At 42.2% G+C, this 26,432-nt stretch overlaps 2 protein-coding genes across 3 annotated transcripts; both read right to left on the bottom strand.

Moving 5' to 3' along the window:
• Positions 1-3,660: 3,660 nt before the first annotated feature.
• LOC108417397 (DLA class II histocompatibility antigen, DR-1 beta chain-like) lies at positions 3,661-9,919 on the bottom strand. The gene is made up of 6 exons (XM_037536277.1): positions 9,861-9,919; positions 8,913-9,182; positions 6,334-6,615; positions 6,080-6,193; positions 5,968-5,990; positions 3,661-5,884 (listed from the first exon to the last, which is right to left on the bottom strand). The coding sequence occupies exons 1-5, from the start codon at positions 9,904-9,906 to the stop codon at positions 5,980-5,982; spliced, it is 723 nt and encodes a 240-aa protein (XP_037392174.1). The 5' UTR covers positions 9,907-9,919; the 3' UTR covers positions 3,661-5,884; positions 5,968-5,979.
• Positions 9,920-12,181: 2,262 nt separating this feature from the next.
• LOC108415661 (H-2 class II histocompatibility antigen, A-Q alpha chain-like) lies at positions 12,182-16,691 on the bottom strand. Of its 2 annotated transcripts, none has more exons than XM_037536269.1 (4): positions 16,645-16,691; positions 14,017-14,265; positions 13,341-13,622; positions 12,182-12,713 (listed from the first exon to the last, which is right to left on the bottom strand). In XM_037536269.1, the coding sequence occupies exons 1-4, from the start codon at positions 16,670-16,672 to the stop codon at positions 12,463-12,465; spliced, it is 810 nt and encodes a 269-aa protein (XP_037392166.1). In that variant the 5' UTR covers positions 16,673-16,691; the 3' UTR covers positions 12,182-12,462. The 2 variants fall into 2 exon arrangements, with proteins under 2 accessions (XP_037392166.1, XP_037392165.1); XM_037536268.1 differs by lacking the exon at positions 16,645-16,691 and adding an exon at positions 16,249-16,365.
• Between the last annotated feature and the right edge of the window lie 9,741 nt (positions 16,692-26,432).

Below are 26,432 nucleotides of genomic sequence, written 5' to 3'. Positions count from 1 at the left end.
CATAGTTCGATAATAAAGTCGAGGCGATAGCAGAAACCATGACGACCACCATAAACTTTGGGAAAGGGAGGGGTGATGTGGGGGTGTTCTCGCCACTGGAGGTTTCATAATAAGATCCTTTTTTCTTTTTCTCGCCCCAGTGCTAGTGTTCATACATCTGGGCATCTGGAGTGACTGAACAAAAGAAAATATTTATTCCTTTCAGTTGCTGTAGTAAGTGCCGCATTGCGATTGCTCACTATAGTTTGTATAGAGAAGGAAGCGTTAGTGCCAGATAGGTTACTGTTTATTTTATTAACTTCTCTATTTTCCCGTCACATTTTACTCATTGCCTTCTTGTAGTTCAATGATGATAACTTGGAGCTGGTCTCTGTCATGAAACGGAGTCTTTTCCTGTGTTGCAATTGTCAATAAAATCCAAGCTATTGACCTCAGGCCACTCGTTTAGAGCAATGAGTCTGATAAAGGTCCCTCTACCACCTTTGGTGAGGGTGGGTGTAGTGGAGAGCAGGTTTTACTGACAAACAAATAAAATAAACACTGAGAATGAACATAGCAGAACATACAACGAGGCTTTTAAACAATAATCACCTGGGAGAAGGAGGAGAGATGATGGACACACGGGTGCGAAGGTGGTGATACTAATCCTAAGTTGGGAACGGAACTGAGACAAGGACCAAAACAAAAGCATGTGGCTAGACGACACATGGCTACAACACAGGGGCGGCAATGGGCACAGACTGAAGAGCTGGGTACCGTCTTTGACAGAACCACCGTTGTAATGTGGAGCTCCTGACTCCTTTTATTTGTTCATACACTATCGCCAAAAGTATTTGCTCCCCCATCCAAATCAATGAATTCTGGTTGGGCTCGGCCTCTTAGTTCCAGTGAAAGGAACTCGATGCTTCAGCACCAAGAGATTTCGGACAATTTCATGCTCCCAACTTTGGGAACAGTTTGGGGAGTTTGGCCCCTTCCTGTTCCAACATGACTGCACACCAATGCACAAAGCAAGGTCCATAAGATGAATAGACAGGTAGCTAGATGGAGATATTTTATCGAAATGTAGCAGCCAGTAGCCGACACAGGACAGTATTAGTAATAAGGGTGTAGACAATATAACAGGAAAAATAAATATAAAGATCCTGTCTACAGGCAGATATACACGTAGAAAAATACAACAATCTGGAATAAGATCTATAACCTGAGATGAGAGACGTGGTGCTGTAGGAGGAGGCACAGGTAACGGCATATGACTACTGAATGAATAAATCTCTGCAGATATTGGTACCAAAAATAGTGTCCAGGTGTGCAAGATGTGCAATAAGGTAGGCAGAAAGTGCACCACTGTCCAGATGTGCAGATGGATAAAGAAACATAAGATTAAACATGAGATATAAGACCTATGATTCGTGATTTAACATGAGATTCAGATTCAGTCCTCTGCCCTCTTCTCTTCTGGCCCCCCTGGGAGTTGAAGAGCCTGATGGCTCAGGGGACAAAGGATCTCCTGAATCTGTCGGTTGAGCAGCTCTATGACAGCAACCTGACAATAAACATGCTCCTCCTGTCCATGATGGTGTGCAGTGGGTGGCCATCATCCTCCATAATAGAGAGCAGTTTGTGTGATGTCCTTCTCTCAGCCACCTTGACCACAGAGTCCAGTTCCACACAGATCAAAAGGACCGTCTCTCCTCCCCAGCACACCACAGCATAAAACAGACAGCTGGTAACCATGGTCTGATAGAACATCTGCAGGAGCTTCCTACAGATGTTAAAGGACCTCGGCCTCCTCAGGAAGTAGAGCCTGCTTTGCCCTTCCTGTACAGGATGTCTGTGTTGGCTGACCAGTCCAACCTATCATATCATAAAGACATGGATGAGCCAGTTTGGTGTGGAAGAACTTGACTGGCCTGCACAGAGTCCTGACCTCAACCCCATAGAACACCTTTGGGATGAATTAGAGCAGAGACTTCTGGCCTTCTCGTCCAACATCAGTGTCTGACCTCACAAATGCACTTCAGGAAGAACGGTCAAAATTCCCATAAACACTCTACTAAACCTTGTGGAAAACCTTCCCAGAAGAGTTGAAGCTGTTATAGCTGCAAAGGGGGGGCCGACATCATATTAAACCCTATGGATTAAGAATTGGACGTCACTCAAGTTCATATGCGTGTGGAGGCAGACGAGCGAACACTTTTGGCAATATAGTGTATCTGAATGCTTGAAATATCAGGAAATAAAGAGATTTTTCACATGTACTTGTAGTAAAGAGTGGTTTGAATAGAATTTCCCTAAAATTGTTTGGAAAAAGGATCTTAAAAGTGGAAGCTGACGATGCTGCTTGATTTCTCAAGAATGTGCATGACCAGCTGACTCTTACATTTTACATTTAGGGGTGATTTGTGTGAAGTGTGCAGATCAGGAACGCGTCTGAGAGGCCGGTGATGATCAGAGATCTGAATCCCCCAAAGAGCAGCGGTCATTTCAGTTCAGCCCCCATAATCAGTGACCACAGGAGGAGTTTTCCTTCTGCTTTCAGAGGTGAAACTAAACGTATTCCCAGAAAGGGACAGTCACAGACTTCCCCTTTTCCTGATACACCGCAGATGTTTGTCTTAACGGACCATGTTTGTCTGTATGCTGTCTCAATATAAAGGTGATGTAGCTCATATTTAGTCTTTAAGAATCTGCTTTATTTAGTTCTAACAGTGCGGCCGTTATCAATGATGTTAATATGAAGAATATCAGAGTAAGAATGAAACACGGTCCTATTGTGTAGTTCATTTTAAATGAGTGCAGCGCTGATATTACATCAGTGACGTAATCAGATCTGTACTAATTAGACGTCCGATGAGCCGCGACCTCCAGAAACATTCACTTCAGTATAGATTTATATGCTTCAGCGTCTGGACGTCTGCATTTACACTTTTTCTGTCATATGATTTTTCAAAATCTCACCACAATTGGGATTCAAACTTTCCAAGCTGCTGAGTTTAAACCACTGACCAGTGAAACCGCACAACCAGTGAAAGAGCAAAAACGGAGCCGCTTTGTCGGCCTCTGGACAAAGATACTATATGGGATCATTACAGGCCTGAAGGACTTCTCTAATTCTGTTCTCTTCAATATGAGTAAAATTTGAAAGATGCCAAGAAATCAGCTTATAAGAAGAAACGTGAACACATTTAATCACACGTCACCATTTTTAGTTGAAGCCAAAGTTTTAATTGGTCAGTAAAGATTAAACTGTAGCTCTGCCACTACTTTAGAAACTCTTACAGAACAGATGAGAGTTTGAGGTCATTCCTCTTTTATCACCTGCACTGCAGTGTTACTCTGAACACACTCAGGTAAAGCTGTGGTGATCACACGCTGCCTGAACTGAGCGGCTTTGTCTGTTGGCAGATCTGCACATAAAAACCACCACAGTGAGGAAAACAGGAAGGGAAAGTAGGTTTCTTAGTGATGTTTTTGTACAGAGATTCATTAGAAAACGTTTTTCAAACTGACAGTGCGGTCACCAGCAGACGGGCTTCAGGATCATAGCATGGAAGATGTTTTCCTGAATACCAGACGGCACAACATGGATTTACAAACCCTGTTTTTGGAAAAGTCGGGCATTTTATAAAATGCATTAAAAAAAACAAGAATCTGTGGTTTGTTGATTCTCTCAAACCTTTATTTAACTGACAAAAGAACAAAGAAATGGTTTTTAATATTTCGTATGTTTTAATAACTTTTGTAAACGTAAACTAATTCTGAATTTCAAAGCTGCAACACACTCAAAACAGTTGGAACTTCAGGAATTTCATGACGCAATCAGGTCAACATGGACCAGGATCTTGTGGAATCCATGCCAAGAAGACTTGAGGACATTTTGAGAGTAAATTGCATTCAACCAGTGGTTTTGGACACATGGCAGCAGCATTTAAGCCATATTTTGAGCTCCACCTTGGAGCAAAAGAAAAAACTAACAAAAAGATGTGTAGACTGTACAAAATATTACTAAAGGCTTAATGTTGAGGTTTCCACCAGATCCATTTTAAACAGTAACTTATAACAATATCTGGAGGCCACATCAGGCAACATCAACTAAGATCTCATATCCAAGAGGCACAGTAATCCTGCTGAGGCCTCACTGCTCACCCACACCCGTGGGTGCAAGACTGCTTAGTTTAAGTCAGTATTTTTAAATCAAATACTAGTTTAATGAGTCAAATCAAGTGTTGCTGGTTTGTTCCAGCTTTAGGACCGAGCAGTTTAGCACCAGTCTTTCTTTGATTGAGACCAAGAACAGAAACTAATATAATAATCTGCTGTTTGCTTTGGGCAGGTTACCAAACAAGTGTCAGGTTCTTGAGGAGAATACTGATCATGTATCTGCCTGTGTGATCAGATAAACTGGTAAACAAGTTGTTTACAAATCCATAATTGTGACTCTGAAATTTACATTAATAAAATGTTTGCTTCCATCAACTCAATCATATAATCAGTGTAATTGACGTAAAAGAAACACTAAGAAATGTGTGTATTTTACTGCTTTTAATAAAGTCAACAGGCAATTCAACATCTAATTTAATAATGTTACACATACTGATCACAACAGAAACTGGAAAGCCAGCTGCAGTGATGATAAAGCTTAACCTACTACTGAAATGCTATGGACTGCTAATACACCAGTCCACAAGGACTTTATACAGGGAGATTCACTTGAAAGAGGCCCCGGATATTCTGCTGTAACTCCTGATAGGATGAAGAAATCTGAACCAAAACAAATATACTACACAGCTTGACGTGTGTGTAATCGATTGCATCACCTGTGATGCTGCAAGTGACCTCAGTTTTCTGGCAGACACATTTAGATGCAACGCTCCATGTTCCTGAACCAATCAGCAAGCGTTAGAGGGGTCAACATCGCGATGGCTGCCCGACGCCTACGTCATCACTCCGATGCAGGGGTATCCCAGCCTGTTTGAAGCTCCATATACTGAGGAGCTCATTGCAGGTTGTTGCACTCAGATTAATTCATCCTAGTGAGAGTTATTGCAGAATATTCAGGGCCTCTTTCAAGTGAATCACCCTGTACTGTTATTTTTGAAGAGGTATCCTGGATAACCCACAATGAACCTTTTATACCTTTTCTGTTTCTCTTGGTATAGTCCAAAATATCAAATTATAGATACTACATTTATTTAAAAAGGCATTATTTCCCATAGCAAAGTCAGAGAGGGACCAATGTCTGAAAGCACATGGATCTAGTTCAAACACTTCTTTGTTTCATTGTACTTTGGTCTAGTTTTGTTTAATACCCCAATGGAGTATTTAAAACTTCGGTAACATCTTATTTGGATGGTCCACTGTAGGTGTTTTGTAAATATTCAGTCGTCCTTTTAAGTAACATTCAACTAAATATCAGTTCAATTCAAATGAGCTTCAAGTTCAGTGTGAAATAATTTATTAAATCTATCCCTTAACCTGACCTCAAGCTCAGGGTAAAAACATCTACTTCTAGCCCAAACCTCAACATCACCAGAAAGTTTGTTAAATCATTAAGTAGCTGTTGAGCCTCTATAGGGGACCATCCAAATAAAGTGTGACCAGAACTTCAATATGTGCTTTAAAATGGGTTCTTTTTACCAAAACCTGTCCAGAAACCAAAACATGTTTCTCTCATTATTAACATAACAAAGACGTCCGCAAAGCAAAATATCGGCTCATGCTTAAGCAAACATTGATGTTTAGTTTTGTAACAAATTCTTGAAAATGAAAGACGTCTAACATTAATTCTGTAAACACAACGCAGGTAATTAAAGCTGTATTACAGACTTCAGTGCTTCACCACCTGACATTAAAGACGACTCCTCTACATCATCAGAAGAACCTGCAAGAATTCAGATAAACGTGTAAAAGGTTTTATAACAGAACTGAGCCAATACAAAAAGAGTAAGACCAGTTAAAACTTACCAGCAGTGAACTTCACAGGAACTCTGTAAAACAGGAGAAGTGTTTTATACACATTAGTCACTCATCAATACTCCAGATGGATCAATGTCAGCTGAACTCTCTCGGATCTGACCTGGAGATTTCTTCTTGTAGTAGAGGAATCCAGCAGTGGACAGGATGATCCCCAACACGAACCCTGAAGCTCCGATAAAAATCTTGTCCCGGTCAGAATCAGGAAAAGAACCTCCTGCAGGACAAGAGCACCATTTCATTGATGTGATAGACATGCTGTTATGAATATGATGCCATTGTCACAGCCTTATAATGAACTCACTCTGAGTTCTGTTTACTCTTTATTGGTCTGTACTGATGTGTGTTCATTCTCACCCCAGTCAACAATGATGGGCTTCTTAGAGCTGGCGTGCTCCACCACACAGGAGATCTTCTCTCCAGATGTGGGCGTGTACTCCAGGTGGGAGTGGATCTGGTAGTACCAGTTTCCATCAGCCATCTCCTCAGTGGACACCACATCAGAGGTCACCTTTTCACCGTCTCTCAGCCAGTACATGTCGATGGCTGGGGGGTAGAAGCCATACGCGCTGCACATCAGCAGGGCTGGGTGACCCTGACTGGCCTGCTTTTCTGATGTGAGACGGATCTTCGGCTTGACTGTAAATATCAAATTATTAGTGCATTCATAAAATAATATTTAAAAAATCACTATTAATAAAGTAAACTGTGACAAATCATGAAGATTTACACTATATACCAAATACCTTACAGAATTCATAAATATCATCATAGTATTCCCCTACTATATACTACATAGTGTTCACACTGCTACAGAGGTTCTGGTGTGTGTGTGTGTGTGTGTGTGTGTGTGTGTGTGTGTGTTGGTCAGTGGGGTTAATTAGCTAGGGTTGTCCAATCTTTTTTAACCGCTTGTTTTAATCAGTTGGATTTAGACTTCAAACGTTTCATCAGATGACCTCTTTGCTTTGAAGTGTGAACCTGCAGCCATGCCAATGCCACAGTGGCATCAGAAGTGGGATCGTGCCCAGTGGACTACAGTACAGCAGCACTTTAAAGAACTTCAAGGCAAATGGCGATAGAAGCATAGCCTGGCAAGAAACTGTGATGTCAGGGACAGCACTGCAAGGGAACGTGGTATGGCGAGACTCAATGACAGAGCCAACCTAACAATGGTGCTGGCATGGGAAGGCCTGATGATGGAGGCAGTGCAGAAGGGCATGATGACATTGCTGGCAAGAGGGAGGCCAGTGAAAGAAAAAAGCGGAACCTCAAAAGCCTCAAGGTGGAAGTGCCAAGACAACATGGAGAGCGGCTGGTGAGCTCATGTTGCGGACAGAGAGGAAATGCTGGGAGCCCAAGTTGGCGGGTAAATGGATGGTGGCTGGGAGGATCAGCAGTGACCACAGGCTGTGGGTTGAGTGCAGATTGGAGGTTAGAAGGTAACCATATTCCAGCTTAGGTCGGTCTCTGGAATTGGGTCTCCAGAACGCACAAACAATGCTCACACCAGCTTTAATGGCGAGGTGGGCAGTGGAGAAAGCAGATGGGGACTGGTGGAGCACCACTGTTGCTGCTGTCGCCCCCAGCTGTGCATAACTTGACGCGGCACACTGTGGTGAGTTCTGCCACATGCAGAAGGAGCTGCAATGCACAGCCCCAGGCAAGGACTGGAGGGACTTATCGCAGAGGAGAGCACAGCGGTGTTAGTGCAGGCCAGGACTGCACACATCCAGGGGCATGGCATGAGCTGGTGATTTGCCCCTTTTGGGGGGAGGGGTGACTATGTACCATCGTGCTACTGGCTCATAGGCTACGTTCTTGTTACCAGGTTGAAGTGGCACAAATCCGATTTTCTGCCCTGATGTGACTCAGATCTGATGTTTTCAGAGCCGTGTGGACACAAATCTGATCTTTTCAAATCCGACCTGAGCCACTTTCTTATGTGGTCCTAGATTGGATGCGTATCCGATTCGTGGCCTTGTGACCTTAATGTGACACTCAGTTCGGAATTCATGTGCTTCTTCCCACTGCGCGTGACCATCATTCAGCGTTACCATGGCAGCAGCGCCGAACAGACGTTAAAGCCTGTAAACGGTGGAAAAGCAGCTCGTCTCACCTTTTCCTCCTCTGTCTGGCTCTAATAATGAAGCTGAGAGCTGATCAGAGTTAATGATCTTCTCAGCGAAGCTCGTTCTGCTCGTTAGTTTGAATCACTGCATCATCAGCACAGTCACGTGACGTCACTGAGTAGGAGGAGCTCATGAGGTCATTTCAGGACGCTGGTTCATCACATTAATGACAGATTTGAATCACTGACCTAAACAACTGTGAACCTATAGAGGCTTTGGATACATGGCCATTCAGAGGGCCATGCCAAGAGGCTCATGTGCACTCCATGTAAAAACTTAAGTTATTTTATGTCATTGTTTGTTAGTTTTAAGTTAAGTGCGCATGTTGCCTGTGATATAAGTACAAAAAGATAATTGCTTATAAATGCTTTACAAATGACATTGCTGTCTTATAAATGTCTTATAAATGAGCTGTCATTAAAAATGTAAAAAGTGTGTCTGTGGACGTTAATAGAGCTTAAACAAAAACATTTTTAAATATAAAATTCTTCAAATAAAGTTTGTATCACACTGCATCTACAAAATGTCTCATATCTATAGAAACCACAATGGAAGCATAAAATATAGCATATGTAGTATCAGCTAGCTAATATTCACCCAGCTGTATAGTTACTAAAATTAATTCATGCATGTTAAAAGTGATCATTGGTATTTATCTGCATGTAATCAGATGTATTATTTAACAGTTTAAGACCCCTCCCCTCCACCTCTTTCTTCAAAATACAGGCGTGTTTTTTTCCCCCCCCAGTTATTTTTACATTGTCTATAAATACACTATTAGTGGAGGCCACATTAGTGTCTCACCTGTTTTCTCCAGGATATGAGTGATGTCTAATTTTACGTTAGGTTTGCAGTATCTGTCCAGCTCAGCTCTCTCCTGCTGTAGAAAAGGTCCTTTATTCCAGCGCTCTGCATTGTGCACTCCGAACTCGGTGAACCCTACAAACCTCCCCACCGTGCTGTTAAACCGGATCACTGGATCCTTATTGAAATAAAACGTGTCGATGAATTCCAGATCTGAGAGATCTGACGAACTGAAGGCACAATTTAAAACTTGGTACCAGTCATATCCATCTGGAAGAAAAAAAGAAAAGAAAAAAATGAATGGCCACAAAGTTGTGCGACTTAAGACCAGCAAGCAAATAAATAAATAAATAAATAAATAAATCCTGTTAAACTCACTAATTATTTAGTCTTAAGGTACTCAATATTTCTAATTCTTTTCATTCTTTAATGACTTTTATAAACATAGTATGAAGAATGTTTTATAAGCATATGAACCTCCTAGTATGCATGTAAAAATACACGCTCTCAAAAAAAAGGTACGACACCGTCACTGGGGCTTTAACGTTTTTGTCACTGGGGTGGGACCCTCAGGGGTACATCGCAGTACCTTTTAGCCAGGGAACATAACTGAGCCATAACCCACTGAAATGATCTGTTCTAAGCTGTACTGACTCCACACGCCCCGCCTCGCCTCCACGCTTTCACTCTACTGCTCTGTTTTAAAACATTAGTAAATGAAAAGGTGGATATTTGTATTTTTCCACTGGGAGAAACTTAAGATACACCATTGGACCTTAAAACCACTGTTGCACCTTTTGAGGGTACAATTACATTGTTTGCACCTTGATGAACGAATCATGTACCTGCATGGTACCTTTATTTCTAACAGTGTAACGGTCATTACAGAATAGAATCTAACAGGAAATCTATTAAACACTGATTATATGACTGTAAATGTAAACAGACCTGCTCTCAGACTCAGAGCGAGCAGCAGCTGCAGAATCAGGATCATCTTGTCTCGACATCCAATGACAACTGAGAGTTTCAGAGCGTGAGTTCCTGATCATACAGACCCACTGACCAATCAGAAGCTCCTAACCTGCTGCATCACATGTTCCTAAGCAGATACGAGTGCATTTTAATATGAATTTATAAAAAGGGCTAAATTCCCAAACCAAAGAGTTTATTTGTGACTGTATGTGATTCTTTCTACTGAACTGGCTCTGAGTTCGAACACATTTCAGACTTTTAACAGACTTTAAAATCCTCTTTGACTGACTCTTCACCTTAATTATGCTTAGCTCATTAAAATAACTGAAGAATTTGTTTGGTCATTAACAAAGCAGTTCTAACGCTACTAAAACTACCAGGAGCTTCTGGAGTGACTGTTTCGGTTTTAGCTCATTTTGAGTGGAGCTATAAAACGCAGCCAGTGCGTCAGCTGAACACAGAGAATCATTATATTTATCATTTAAAAGTAAGTAAAACTTTATTTATATAGCACTTTTTCCAGAGTGCCTCACAAAGTGCTTTACAAAGTACTTACAAATAAAATACAAGACAATTAAGATCATTATGATCATATACTCAAATAAGTAATACACACAGTTTAAATACTCAAATGCACACCGACTTATAAAGCACATTGATCAAAAGCGAGAGAATAAAAATAAGTCTTTAAACGTTTTTTAAAAACCTCAATTGATTCAGTGAGTCTGACATCAGTAGGAAGATTATTCCACAATTTTGGAGCATAAACATAAAGCCCGGTCCCCCTTTGACTTTAAGAACTACAGATAGTTCTTTACCTTGTACAGAAACTTCTTATACCCTTATATTTTTTCTATTGTTCTGTGTTTGATAGATGTTGAATATGTTTCCTACTGTGTTGTGTTGTTGCTGCTGGATGCCTAAATTAACTTCGGGATCAATAAAGTATCTATCATATAACTAAGTTAGTACATGGAACAGTTAATAACCCCTGATTTGACACACAAAACACACAAAACCGTTCACTAAACTGCAGAAAATCTGTTTCAGTGATGACCGTTCATAATGCTCCACACCGATTTTCAGATTTTGGGACACATTTACATCAAAAAGTCAAATTAAAACTGAAATCTGTTTCTTTTTCCAAGTATTTCCAAGTAGCTTATTGTTAGCAGTGCATCAGGCAGCCCTTTTATCATGGAGCTAACATGATACTGTGAGTCCAGCAAGGTGGCTTTTGAAAATGATTTTTACACCACTGCAACAATGATCACCAAGATGCTGTCGTCTCATGAATTAAATTATAAAAATGATTTCACATCCACTCTGAGCAAGTCTCAGCCAATCAGATTTCAGAACCAGATCTGGCCTCCCCCCCGAGCACTGATTCCAGACTGCAGGAAGGTGGAGCTGGACGTTCAGCACAGAATCACAGAGAGACTGAGTGAATCTACAGTTTGATTGGATGTATTTCAACCCCATCTTGGCCAATTTACATATTTCTTACCTTTTGAAGCCACGCTCCTAACATGCTAATTAAGGTCTGAGATCTTTGGGGGGTGCTCAAACTTTTGCATGGTGCACCTTTCTTTTCTTTAACTTTAAATTGTACAAAAGTCTTGCTTAAAATGTTGAAAAAAATTTTTCCCCAGTTCATCTTCTACTCACTTAACTATTCACAGTAACAGTGTTGCATATCACCGTATATATTCATATACACATGATATACTGCGTATGTCCACTCTTGACATTTTTCAGTTTTTTACAAAATGTAAAAATGCCTGTTGCCCTTTACACTGTATGTAAATTTCACGATGAATGGAGTGAAAGAAATGAACTAAAATGACTTGGAAAAAATTCTGGTTCCATTGACTTACATTGAAAGTAAAGTAAGTTTTTCCCTTCTCCTGTAAAGTTACCATTTTGGAGATTTGGAGTTTTTAAATAAAATGTATGCATTAGCACTTTGTAGTTACAAGCTACAATTACAGACTGTGGTCCATTTGATTCTGTGTATAGTTTTTCACCCTGTTACTCAACAGTCAGGACCAGTGATCCTGTGGGGGTCCTAACTATTGAAGAAGGTGAAAGGGGGCTAACAAAGTAACAGATGGACTACAGTCAGCAACTGAAGAACTACGAAGAGCTCATATGTGGTCAGTGGAGCTGATAAAATGGACAAAAAATGTAGACACATCAAAGTGTACCTAATGAATTGACCGGTGAGGATATGATGTCATTTGTTTTCCAGTTAAGAGAGCAGGATTTCCTTAAGTCATGAAAACAGTCATCAAGTGTGTTATTATAAAACTGGTGCTGTGTTTTTTCCACAGGCTTTTTATTTTTGAAGACAGATTTCAAAGTAAGATCATGTGTTCAAACCATCTGTTATCACACGCTTCATGTCATCATCCAGCTGTGATCGCTCGTCTGCAAACAAACTGGATTTCTATTCAAGCAGCACTATAAGATTTGGTTAAAGCTGTAAAAAGCAGCATTACAGAGTGAGGGGAATAAAAACAGGCTGAAATATGATGAGCGTGCTCTGCTGCGAGTCTCCCTGTAAAACCTGAAACAATCATTTAAAAGTCAGAGGCGTCGTTTTCCCAACCAGCTTCTTTTTCCCGAGGAGCTCAAGTAACTTCTGCTCTGAGAGTAAAGCCCACCGCACGAAGTCTGGACTCCGTTTCCCGCAGTTTCCTTTGCTGCTTCCTTTGTGGCTTCCTTTGATGAAGAAGAAGATTCCAACCGCGGTTCCCAGCAGTCCTGCAGCCAGACCCGCTACACAGAACACAGTCGGACCCAGACTGGGAGGAGGGAACTGCACATCTGTACAGCACAGAAAACACAAACATAAACGATGCTCATTCACAGAATGGAGTCCCAGTTTCTCACCACGTTTTAGCTCAATTCACAATATAAACTCAATGGCCCTGTTTACTCCATTACATCACTGCTGTCGGAACAAAACGGAAAATTTCAGGTTTTGACATAATCTGAAAATGCCTGTTGTCTTTTACATGGTGTGTAAATTTCATAAAGAATGAACCAAAAGAAATGACCCAAAATGACTTGAAGACGTCTGGTTCCATTGACTTGCATTAAAAGTAAAGCAGTTTTTTTCTTCTCCTGTAAAGTTACTATTTTGTAGATTTTGAGGTTTTGTTCCGACAGCAGCGATAATCATGTAAGGGTCCAGATCTGTTCCGTTCTTTCTGACTGCCTGTCTTGCAAATTATGAATTATTTCCTACCACAGCACACCTGATCCAGCTCATCAGGTAATTATTAAACCCATAATAATCTATATCACATCATTTTTGGGCAGAAAATAAATAACCCTGCTGACTATCTCACTACATCTGAACGGCCATCAGCAGCCTTTACTGTGATACTCAGATACTCATTAATGAAGTCCACTAACAGAATCGGGTCTATCAGTAGGTATAAATCTCACCCCATGTTTTGGTCAGTGGTCTGTCCAGGGCCACATGGTCCACACCGCAGGTGTAGATATCGTCCTTCTTTGGAATGAAGCTCAGTTGAGAGACCAGGTTGAAGGTTCCATCATCAGTAACGCCATATCTGCTGAGGGAAGCTTCACTCGTCACATTGATGTTGTTCTTGGTCCATGAAACTTCAACGTGTGCTGGGTAGAATCCAGTGATGTAGCAGATGAGGGTGTTATTAGAGCCCAGCTCCACATCGTCCTCTGAGTAGAGTGAGCTTTGAGGAGCATCTGTGGATGAAGACACAACTTCAACATCAGTCCTCAAGAATATCCAGAGGAAGCAACTTTGAATGTTTACATTATTTATGTTAATATTGTGATTATGAGCACCCAATACTGTGTGATGAGAATTACTATAAGGCGAGCATCAGATGCTATGTGGTGAGCATCCAATACTATCAGGTAAGCACCCAGTACTATCATGTGATCACCTGGTATAATTTTGTGAGCACCAGATACTACCAGAAAAATGTACTATGTCTGTATCTGGTGGTAACTTTTTCCCTAAACTGACATGAGGCATACATATTACTTATAATTTTAGGTAAATCTTTTTCTCTGCGCCATCTCTCTTTTCTGTTTTATCTTTATTAATTTTGTGCTACAGTGTCTCATGTCTTACCCTTTGGTTCTGCAGGGTAGTTGTAAGCTTTTACAAAAATAGCCAAGTTTTGTTTACAGACTTCCACATTAACAACAGCCGCCTCATAAGCTCCTTCTTTATAGATGAAAGGATCTACAAACTGTGGCAGGGTCATCACTCCTTTCCCCTCACTGAAGTCTGCGTGCCACTTTTCTTCTCCATCCAGTCCGTACATGTCCTGTTTCTCTGTATCAGAGCACAGGGTTATGTGGGTGTCCTTGTGCTGAACTGAGGAAAGAAGAAGGAGCAAAGAACATCAGTACAAACATCCACACACACACACACACACACACACACACACGCACGCACTGGTTTACTGGTTTAACACTTTGTGAATGGACAATTCATTTCTGCTCATAACAACTTCTTCTGATGAAAGTGGACATTCCTCAATTTTTGTCCCAGACTGCCTTTTCGAGCAGCAAACATATTCAGGAATAAACATCAGCCTTTAGTTACTTCAATCGTGTTCATGTTCAACTTTCTCACTTTGGTCTGATTACGTTCATTTGCAGCCAAAACTGCTTCCACTCTTCTGGGAAGCTTTCTATAAGATTTTGGAGAGTGTCTGTGGGAGAGGGCCTGGCCCGCAGTCTCTGTTCTAGTTCATCCTAAAGGTTTTTGGTGGGTTTGAGGTCAGGAATCTGTGCAGGCTAGTCAAGTTCTTCCACACCAAACTCACCCAGTCATGACTTTATGGGGCTGCTTTATGCACTGGGGCTCAGTCAAGCCGGACCAGAAAAGGTTCTTCCCCAAACTGTTCCCACAAAGATGGAAGCGTATAATTTGTCCAAAATGTCTTGGTGCTGAAGCATTAAGATTTCCCTTCATCGGCACTAAAGGTTCTAGACCAATCCCTGAGAAACAACCCAAAACAATCCCTCCTCCACCAAACTTTACAGCTGTCACAGTGCAGTCAGGCAGATAACGTTCTCCTGGGATTGACCAAACCCAGAATCGCCCGTCAGACTGACAGATCGAGAAGCGTGATTCATCGCTCCACAGCATACGTTTCCACTGCTCCAGGGTCCAGTGGTGGTGTCCAATGTCGACGCTTGGCGTTGTATCTGTGTATCTGCTCATCCATGGAAACCCATTTCATGAACACTTAATGAGAGACTGTATACACTCTTTTACAAGTGCTTTCTTCTGTGCTCCTCCTCCCTCTTCCGCCCTGGCGTGAACCAGAAATCAGGCTACAAATTCTCTCCTTTTTCTTCTTTTTAGGTATAAGTGACCAAGAAACAAATAGGGCCGTATTCTGAGTGCTTACAGGAATTTGCTGACTTACTCTCGAGTTTAATAAAGTAATAACTGTTGGAGACTTTATCATCCACGCTGAGTCAGGTTTGCGGGCGGTGGAGTGGAGGGGGGAGCCAGGCTCTCCCTGTTAGTCTGGCTGTAATTGCTTAACCTGGCAGAGTCTCTGCTGCTCTCTGTTAACACTGAACTGTAATCAGTGTCTTGTAGCAGAACTAACTGTCCATCTTTGCTGCGCAGAACAGCTGCCCATCCTGTACATCTAATGCTGTTGCCTCATCTGTGATCATGGGGTGTCCACTGCTCTCCCACCTTCTGGACCAGTTTGGCCACCATGCAGTTTTCTGCTGTACAAAGCTGTGTAAACCTCACCTGCATGAACTGACATTTTATAATGACCTTTTAGACTAATGTTAAAATCTTATTTTTGGTGCTGACCAGAGGGGGACGAGTTCCCCTTTTGCGTCTTGGTTCCTCTCAAGGTTTCTTCCTCTTGCTCTGAGGGAGTTTCTGTTGCCACTGGAAACAGATTTTACTGCGAGGATGTTTTGCAGCAACGCCTGATGTAGAGCGCACCATATGAATAAACTTTGACTTGACTCCACATGTTGTCTTGTTTTGTTTTAGTAGCTCAGGTGTTTTAAAGACGTAGGTCCTTTTGTTTTTAACTTTCTTTCCCTACCATTTACTCCTTCCACCTTCACCTTCCTCCTCTCCCTTTCTGCTTTCCCTCAAACCTCAGTATCTCTAGTGAAACCCTGTCAGACTGTATTCATTGGTCTGCTGACCGACTGACGACCTTACTGTGCCTGTGCATGATCGTCAGCATGCACATGAATAAAACTCCCAATCTGAAGGATCTGAAGGATCTGAAGACTCCTCCTCCTGAATCTCCAACACTAACACCCAGCACTACAGTTCACTATTAAACACTGAAGCATTGATACTCACTTTTAGCCTCTGTGGAGAGAAAAACTGACCAGGCGAGAATCAAACACAGCTTCATCTTGATCAGCGTAGAGGAAACAAACTCAAACATGAGTGGGAGCCGACTGACTGCACTCTCTCTCTGTTCCTCTCTCTCTCTAACGGAGACCCCTCAGAAAATCAGCCAATAGAATCATTACTTTTACTCTGGCACTGCAGTTTCTGGGGAAGTTTTAGCCTCTCCGCTCACTTAATGGTAAGATTTTGGGGGATCTATTAGCAGAAATGGAATAAAGTAACCAAACTGTTCACTAGTGCATCATCACCAATAACTACGATTCATTGTGTTTACTTAGATTAAGCCCTTCATATGTACATAGGAAGCTGGTCCTCTTCCAATGGAAAGAAGCAATGTCTTGCCTACAGAAAACTCCAGGAAGGATCTCATACAAGCATTAAAATGTGTAGTGTGTGTGTATATATATTTGTCAGGTGTAATATCCATCCTCACCACCAGAGGACAGCCTACCCTAAATGCTGATTCTCCCTAGTTGCACCCTGACCCCTCACCTGCAGCTCATTTCACCTATTTAAGGACCTTCAGTACACTGACTCAATGAGAAGTACTGCCTGCATACCAAGGCTTGTCGCATCACTGTTTATGGTTTTTGGATTGCCTTCACCCTTTTCTGTGTTATGGATTCTAATCAGTCTGGAGAGTCTTCCTCACAACATTATTCAGTACTGTTTTTAGGGTTATTAGCTTACAGTTAAGTCACTGACCATATCATGCAATGTTGTAAGTAACTGTTGGAGCCAGATAAGTTGCTCCGTCTCTATTTTCTTGTCACATTTGACTGATTGCATTCTCCTAGTTCAATGATGAAACCTGAGGTAATAGCAGAAACCATGATGACCGCCATAAATTCTGGGAAGGTGAAGGGGTTTCAGTGCTTGTGCTTGGGCATGTCTGGAGTGACTTCACTATTCAAATATTCATTCCTTTTAAGTTCTAGCAGTATGTGCTGCGTTGCGATCGAGTAACGGGCACAGAATGAGTCAGACACTTGCGGTAAAAATGATCGAGAGGCTTTACTGTTGAAGGTAAAAAAGGTTCATAGTCACAAAGCAGGTGTAGGTCAAAACCACAAAACACAACCAGATCAAAAACATAGCAATGGGCAAACAATCCAAAGGGCGAGGCAAAAGGGAAATGTCCAGAATGCAGTCTAAAAGGTCAAAAACGGTGAGGGGACCAAAGGCAGACAATCCAAAGGGTTAGGCAAAAAGATGTAGTTGGGAAAAACAGGCAAAATGGTCATAAACAGAAAGGCAGATACGCTCAGCAGGTTGAACGCTCAGCAGGTGGATAACAATACAGTACTTCACAACACGTCTAAGCTAAAGCCTGGGCTTATAAGCTAAACTGAAGACATCACATGACCTGTGAAACGGGTGAACCCAATTAGTATTCGGCTGACTGAGAGCGCTGAGTGGAGCGTGAAGGCAGGTAAGAGGTCTCAGGATTCGTGTGATCTCCCCTAGGATTCGAGGAGCCTGAGGGATGCGTGACAGATTGCTTACTATAGTTTGAATTGAGAATTCAAATGACTTCTCTCCGTGTTCCCGATTGCCTTCTCGTAGTCTGATTATAAAAATGTAGAGCCACAACAACTTTGGTGCAGTCTGTCACTAATAGTAAGTTGGGAGCAGAGCAGGGACCCGACCCGAGTGACCCAGGGAGCTGGGACCCGACCTGGTTGGGGTTGCCACCCCAAGAGATACAGCTCAAAGAGCCACCACAGGTATGATAACATGGGGTGGTACGATGAGGACAGGCCTATGCTCTCCAGAGCACTGGGAAGAGCCTTGTAATCGGAGGCTAGCAGGTCTAGTGGTTCAGCGCCAACAGGAGCTCTCTACGTTCAATGTGAGTGGTCTAGTCTGCTGTCATGTTTGGCGAGTGAGGAGGCTGGATGTAACCGCGAGCAGGTTTTATTGACAAAAAATGAACAAAACACTGAGAATCAAACCAAAATGAGTGATTTGATATAAAAAGAGAAATAGGAAGCAGCCAGGCTCAGTCTAAACTGGTTCTGGTGTTAATAAAGATTATATATCTTCTCTGGTTATAGCCAGTGGTGTGTTAGTAAAACAATCAGAGTCCTTTATTGATCCCAGAGGGAAATTGCAGTTGTTACAGTTGCAACCATTTATGTAAAAGAATAAACACTTTAATCATTTGAAACAGAAGATAAAGAGAAATTTGCGATACGTACACGAGACTGAAGTTCTTATGAATACAGTAAAGTGGCGGTGACTGTGATAAATGTTAAACATCTAGTATAAGGCACTTCAAATTATTGTACCTCTGAGTTTTTGCACACAATTATTATTATTATTATCTTACACATGAACAGTTAGGTACTGAGTTTTGCACAGATGAACCGCACTTTGTGAATCAAACAAATGGTGTTCATCACTTCCAAACATATATAATATTGAGTAACAGCTCCCAAACGTTTTGTATATAATATTTGCACATTAAACCCCTTTTTTTTGGACTGCTTGAAATGTTGAGATGGAGAGAGAATCATATATAGCAGCACCACAGTGCATAATAGCAGTGCTCATTAGTCATGTTTCCAGTGACTTTCTGCTCACACTGCAAGTGATACCTTGCAGACGCAGCTTTATTTATTTATTTAAACTGAATTGGTTCATTAGAATAAATTTGCAAATCACTGTTTTTAGCTTAAATTTAAATGAACATGATTCTGGGGGCTGGTGTCCAGCATAGTTTGGTAGTTCCCCTACTTCAACACGCTAAACCTGACTGAGAGGAGTTGAATCAGGTATGTTAATAAGTTTGCAGCTTTACTGTAGAACGTTCATTCTGACGTCTGATTGGGTTTCAAGCCCAATGGACCCACCAGGAATTCTGTTTTTGCTCAGTTTTCTCTTTCGTTTTTATTTGTTTGCATGTGAGAACTGGAGGGATCAGGACTTTTTCTTCTAAATGTACTTCCAGAAAATCAGCGTTTGTATAAAAGTCCCCTGGATTAGTGGTTTGGAAAAGGACCTTAAAAGTGGAAGCTGAAGATGTGACGCCCACAAAAGTGTTTGCCTATGTTTTTATATACTTTATTTATTTTCTTTATTTTTCTAAATTGTGTTGATTGTTATTTGGAAGAAAATGTAACATGTTTTTATTATTTACATAGGGATTTTTACCACTTATGTGCTGCAGATCCTTGCTTGAAAAACTTACGTGTTGTACTTATTCAGCGACAGTAGGGGGCAGTGTTACGACTGTGTTTACTTGCGCGGCTGAAGTTAGTAATGTGAAATAACACTTCAAAAAAAAGTATTTAGTTAAAAGAATTGCCCTTTAGCAAGTAAATGCACTGTGTTATAAATAAGTAAAAAATATGTGAAAGAGGAAGGAAGAAAGGAAAAGCTTAAAAATGGAAAACGTCACGTATTTCATGTTTTATGTTGAGCGGCATTATTTTTGTACTTAAAAAACGGTCTATGGAAAAGATGAAGTGAATTAAAAGGAAAGTGACACATGCACATGAACTCCGACGCAGTGGAAGCTGACGCCTCTGTCTGAACTGTTACTGTGGTGCCGTCGCACGGAACCCGTAACAGACCCTGCTTGATTTCTCAGGAAGCTGCGCGACCAGCTGACTCTGAATTACAGTTAGCAGGGGTTTTTTGTTTTTGTAGAGGCCTGTCATGATCAGAGATCTGACTCCCCCGGACAGCAGCACTTATTTCAGTTCTTCCACCACAATCCATGACCACATTTCTGTTGTGTAGTACACTCCTGCCTGCAGGTGTCGCTGTGTGAGTGAAAGAGCTCAATGTTCAGAGGAGAAGAAGTGAAGTAAAGAAAAGAACCGCGCCAGCACTACAGTGTGTTTCCTGCTTATTTTCATTCTTATTACATTCTTTATCTACAAATACAACATATTGCCGACGAGGATGGCTTTACTTGGACTGCCACCACCACCTGCTTTTCTTGAGACTCCCCGTGATCCGTCTATGACATTCAGCTCCTGGATTCATATGTTCGCTAACTACATTCTGGCGCTTGGCCAAGACGACACTCCGGACATTAGCCTCGGTACCAGGGCCAACGCATCTTCTACACTTTGGAAGTGGAGAATGATACTAACGTGGCTGCTACTTTAGCAGATGACGTGATAAGAGATCAGCTTGTAGAGAAGACATGCAAAGCTCCTATTCGCGAGCGTTTGCTCTTGGAGACTGACCTTACTTTGCAAAAGGCAATTGCGGGGCAAATGTGGTCGGTGGCCACTGAGGCTAAAGCAATGACATGCCCAGGCGATGTTGTGCTCAAGGCTGTAAATGCTCGTTCATTTGTGTCTACAAAGCCTCGTAGATCTTCCCAGTTTGAGGTGACACAAAAGCAAACAGCATTCAATTTTCATCGAACAGCTCAGAGTAAGACATGCTATCGCTGTGGTTCAGTTTCACACCTAGCGAATTACCCAAAATGTCCAGCGAAGCAAGTGACATGTTAAAAGTGTACAAAAATTGGTGACCGTACCAGACCTTACAGTTCTGAGCGTTACAACCCCATTCACTGCAGAGCAAAGAAAGAAGCTCACCTGTAAGGTGACTCTGAGTGATGATGATGGACAGTCCGTTCAAGTAGATCTGCTTGTAGATGCTGGTTCCGCTGTTTCAATTCTGCCTGTGCAGATTTTACAGACAATACTTTTCAACTCTGCCACTTTCTTCCCCAAAAGATCATCTGATGACGTATATGAAGAGATGAATTCCTGTGCTGGGGTGCATTGCTCTCAGTGTCACATGTTCTGCTCACTGTACACAAGCGGATCTTTATATTGTGGAGAAAGGAACTCCATTGCTTGGCATGGATTTGTTCACTGTGCTGCAACTTGAAATACGAGATGGATGTGTTATGCCTTCGGCTGGGTGTACTGCTGCTGTCAACCTTACTGATGCTTGTGGTGTAGCTGAAGGATTTGTACACAAAGCCAAACTACGCTCGGATGTGCCACCTGTGCAACAAAAGCTGCGTAGACTGCCATTTGCTGTGCGTGACTGTCTCACAAGAGTTAAAAAGACTGGAAAAGGAAGGCATCATCGAGAAAGTAGACTCCTCCGATTGGGTCTCACCCTTAGTCATTCAAAAGAAGTCAGGAGGAATCAGGTTGTCTGTTGACCTGAGAGAGCCGAGTAAGGCTGTTGTGATGGATAGCCACCCGTTACCGCATATCAAAGAAGTTTTTACAGAACTCAGGGGATCAGCTGTGTTTTCGACCATTGACTTGCAGAATGCATATCACCAAGTGACTTTGAATGAGATCAGTAGAGACCTTACAGCGTTTATTACGCATGACGGACTGTTTCGTTTTACACGGGTCCCGTACGGGCTGGCTTTGGCTCCTGGTGCATTTCAGAGAATAATGTCACAGATCTTGGATGGATTGGACGGTGTTCAATGTTACCTTGATCACATCATAATTCATGCTGACACACCTGAGACACATGAAAGAAGACTTTGTGCCGTGCTACATCGTCTGCAAGACCGTGGTCTTAAGCTCAACATGGAGAAATGCTCCTTCAGAAAAACGGAGCTTCCATTTTTAGGCCATGTCATTTCAGCTGCTGGTCTGCATCCAGATCCAGAGCATGTTCTGGCTGTTACACAAGCTCCGCCTCCACAGGATGCACATGCGCTACATTCCTTTCTTGGGCTGACAGGATGGTATGCTAAGTTCATTCCCAACTATGCTACTTTGGTGGAACTGCTCTGTGCTGTGCTGCGGAAATCTACTGGATTCTGTTGGACAGATGAGGCAAATGAAAATTTCTCTGGTGTGAAGCAGATCATTTCTACCAGCCATGCTCTGGCATTGTCTGATCCCTCATGCCCTACTACTGTCACAACAGATGCCTCAGATTATGGCTTAGGTGCTGTGCTTACGCAGTGGCATGGAGACACTGAACTGACGGTTGCTTTTGCCTCCAGAACACTGTCTGAATGTGAGCGTAAATACTCTGTGACCGAGAAAGAGGCCTTAGCATGTGTTTGGGCTACAGAGAAATGGCGCACCTACCTTTGGGGTCATCATTTCACCCTGCAAACAGATCACAACCCGCTAACGACCTTGCTGTCTGCAAAAGGCCTTGGTAGAGCAGGTATGAGAATTGCTAGATGGTCTGCACGCTTGCTGTGTTTTAATTACAGCATTGTCTACAAGCCTGGAACAGAAAATGTAACTGCTGACTGCTTATCACGTTTGCCATTACCCTGTACGAAGGAGGAACAAGAACAAGAGCCTGAAATGGTTGCAGTGGTGTCGCCAGGGTTCGCTGCTGTAACAGCTGAGGAACTCCAGCATGCTGTTGATCAGTGCCCAGTGTTGGCCTCGTACTGCTAAAGGTATGGATTCAGCTCTTACTCCCTTTTACCGCTTACGAGACGAACTAGCTGCGCAAGAGGGATACGTCATTCATGGCACTCATCGAGTGGTAGTACCTGCAACTTTGCAGCTCAAGTTCATTCAACTGGCACACGACATGCATCAAGGGATTGTTAGGACTAAACAGCGCTTAAGAGACCTCTACTGGTGGCCAGGTATGAACTTGCAAGTGGAAAATGCCATTAAAACATGCACTACATGCCTGCAGCATGACAAGACTGCTATAACGCATACTGCACCACTCCATCCAGTACCTATTCCTACAGCGGCTTGGGAGAAGGTAGCCATTGACATTGTTGGTCCCTTCCACCATGCTGTTCATGACTGTCGCTATGCAGTGACACTCTTTGACTATTACAGCAAATGGCCTGAGGTAGCATTTGCTTCTGAAGTTACTTCTGCCACAGTCATTGCATTCCTTTCTGTCGTGTTCAGCCGTGAAGGAAACCCGTGTGAAGTTGTATCAGACAATAGTCCGCAATTAATCTCTTCCGAGTTTGAAAGCTTTCTTGCCATGAGGGATATTAAGCACTGCCGCAGCTCCGTGTACTTTCCTCAAGCCAATGGGGAAATTGAAAGATTCAACAGAGTATTCAAGGACTGCCTTCAAACTACCACCATTGAAGGTAAACCATGGAAACCCTTTGTCACTGAATTTCTGCACACATACAGGGCGACACCTCATACCATTACTACGTGTTCTCCTGCTGAACTGCTACACGGCCAATCAATGCACACAAAACTTCATGTTCGAGATCTTCCGGCCGTGGCCCCTCCAAAGTCCGCAAAGACCTGGAAGCTGACAGTTCAAAGGAAGCCGCAAAAGGCAAAAGAGTACACAGACAAGCGTCAGGCGGCTACTGCTCCTGGCATTCAAGTGGATTCCTTTGTCCGCATTAGGAAACCAGGAATTGTCAGCAAAGGACAATCCAAATTCAGTCTGCCCTATAAAAGCTACTTATCTTCTGTCTGAGGGGAAAGTGTGGAATGCTGCTCACCTCGCCCCTACATCTTTGCCCTCTGCTGTTCCATCCACGTTGACTGTGCCTGAGGACACTTACGTGCCACACGAGGTGCATACACCTTGTGCTGTGCCATCTGAACATTCTGCCACAAACCAATTGCGTAGGGTTCGTCGTGCTCCATTCTTGCTTGTTTGAGAAAAAATTGCTCATTCTGTTTGTACTTGTTGTTTATGCTTTACATGTATGTTATTGTAATTTCTAGCACATAGTTCTTGTGTGGTAACAATACGCTTTTCTACAAAAGGGGAAATATGTTGTGTAGTATACTCCTGCCTGCAGGTGTCGCTGTGTGAGTAAAAAGAGAGCTCAATGTTCAGAGTGGAAGAAGTGAAGTAAAGAAAAGAACCGCGACAGCACTACAGTGTGTTTCCTGCTTATTTTCATTCTTATTACATTCTTTATCTTTTTTTACACAGATGCATTATTATGTATGAATGTATGCATGTTGTGTCAGTTTAGAAGGAATTAGTCCATATTTAGTCTTTAAGAATCTGCTTTATTTAATTCTAACAGTGCGGCCGTTATCAATGATGTTAATATGAAGAATATCAGAGTAAGAATGAAACACGGTCCTATTGTGTAGTTCATTTTAAATGAGTGCAGCGCTGATATTACATCAGTGACGTAATCAGATCTGTACTAATTAGACGTCCGATGAGCCGCGACCTTCAGAAACATTCACTTCAGTATAGATTAATATGCTTCAGCGTCTGGACGTCTGCATTTACACTTTTTCTGTCATATGATTTTTCAACATCTCACCGAAATTGGGATTCAAACTTTCCGAGCTGCTGAGTTTAAACCACTGACCAGTGAAACCGCACAACCAGTGAAAGAGCAGCAACAGAGCCGCTTTGTCAGCCTCTGTTAAACTGCACATCATTAAAACAGGAAGGGAAAGTAAGTTTCTTGTTTTGTACAGAGATTCATTAGAGGAAGTGACCGCACTGTCAGCAGACGGGCTTCAGGATCATAACATGTTTTCCTGACTACCAGACGGCACAACACAGATTAACAAACCCTGTTTTTGGAAAAGTTGGGACATTTTATAAAATGCAATAAAAACAAGAATCTGTGGTTTTGTTGATTCTCTCGAATGAATTTAACTGACAAAAGTACAAAGACATGGCTTTTAATATTCTGGCTGACAAACTTGGTTTTATTTTGTAAGTATGAACTAATTCTGAATTTCATGCCTGTAACTCATTAAAAAAAAAAGTTGGCACTTCAGGAATTGCGTGATGCAGTCAGGTCCACGTGGACCAGGATCTGGTCTTTACAGATGTTTGCACGCATAACAGCAGCGTATCAATAAGATGTACAATATTACAGAGCTCTACTGGTGACATCCTATATGAATAAAAATAATGAGTGACCACGACTTGGTAAGACATGGCCACATATTAGGATCTCGTTCCCACGCGTTAGTAAGGCGTGGCCACGCATTACTTTTATTTATACAGGATGTCACCAGCATGGCCCCCTGGAATATAAATAAAGGTCAACAATTAAATAACAACATCACAAAGACGTGTGGACTACAGCAAATGTTGTTGTTGTTGTTGTTGTTGTTGTTTAGGTCTTAATGTTTTGAGGTTTCAGCCAGATCTATTTAAACCGTTTGTAGCAACATCTGGAAGCCACATCAGGCAACATCAACTGAGAGCTCCTATCTGAGAGGCACAATGTTCCTACAGAGGACTCACTGCCCACCCACACCCATGGCGGTGAGATTGCTTTGTACTGAACAGAAATTGGCGGCAAGCAACACAAACTATGGAAAGCGAAACGTTAAATGGCCATTGTTGCCCACCAACCTTTCGTCCGTACAGACAAACTTCTCTGACGTTCCACAATTCCAGTGTTGCTTGCTGTTGACTTCTGTTCAGTGAGTGCGGTGCCGAGGGTTCGATTCGTGAAGGGAAATGTGAATTTGTGTGGGAACTGTGGGAACTGAACTGGATAACACTGGTAAGTGTCATGAACAGCTTCCAGAACATATGGATTTAGGGCCACTGCAGCAAACCCTGGCTGACCGGTGATGCAGTCTGCAACCTTGATGTCAAGCCGATGAAACTTTGTGACAGAGTTAAAAAAGAAATCCACTTTATTCATTCAGACTTCAGTGCATCTAAGAAACCAGGATTATATGGAATATGGACCTGCTGGACAGATAATTAGAAGCTAGCTGTCAGGGTTTTAGGAAATGTTCTATCGTTTGGCACCTCTTCCGTTCACATCCAATCATTTTCAAAATCATTGACGTCGTAAGACTCTCAGTTGCAAAAGCTCCATTTGATTATATCGCTCTCCATATTTTCTGGTAGGCCAACATATGCTAGCTCTAAAAACACAGCAGCCCAGCCGACCCGGGGTCCCTCGCAGCCCCACCTCCAAACACGTAGATCACTGCAGTGCCCCTTCCAGTGTGGCCGTCTCATTTTTGAGCATTTTTCAAAGTTGAGCCGGGGGTGGAGTCAGCTGAAAACAGTGGGGTGGAGTTACTTTTTAAGGAAAACAGTGATGATGTATGTGTCTGTGTCAGATAAACTGGCAAACGAGTTGTTCGCAAGTCACATGCTCAGAGTTGATCTGTGATTGTGACCCTGTAATTTACATTAATAAAATTATTGCATCCATCATGCGTCATATAATCAGTGTGATCGACTTTCACAGAGAGACTCAAAACACACTGACG

This window comes from Pygocentrus nattereri, chromosome 29 (assembly GCF_015220715.1).
Source record: "Pygocentrus nattereri isolate fPygNat1 chromosome 29, fPygNat1.pri, whole genome shotgun sequence".
Taxonomy (NCBI): Eukaryota; Metazoa; Chordata; class Actinopteri; order Characiformes; family Serrasalmidae; genus Pygocentrus; species Pygocentrus nattereri.
Note: the sequence above shows the minus strand (reverse complement) of the source record. Positions and strands in the feature narration are given on the sequence as shown.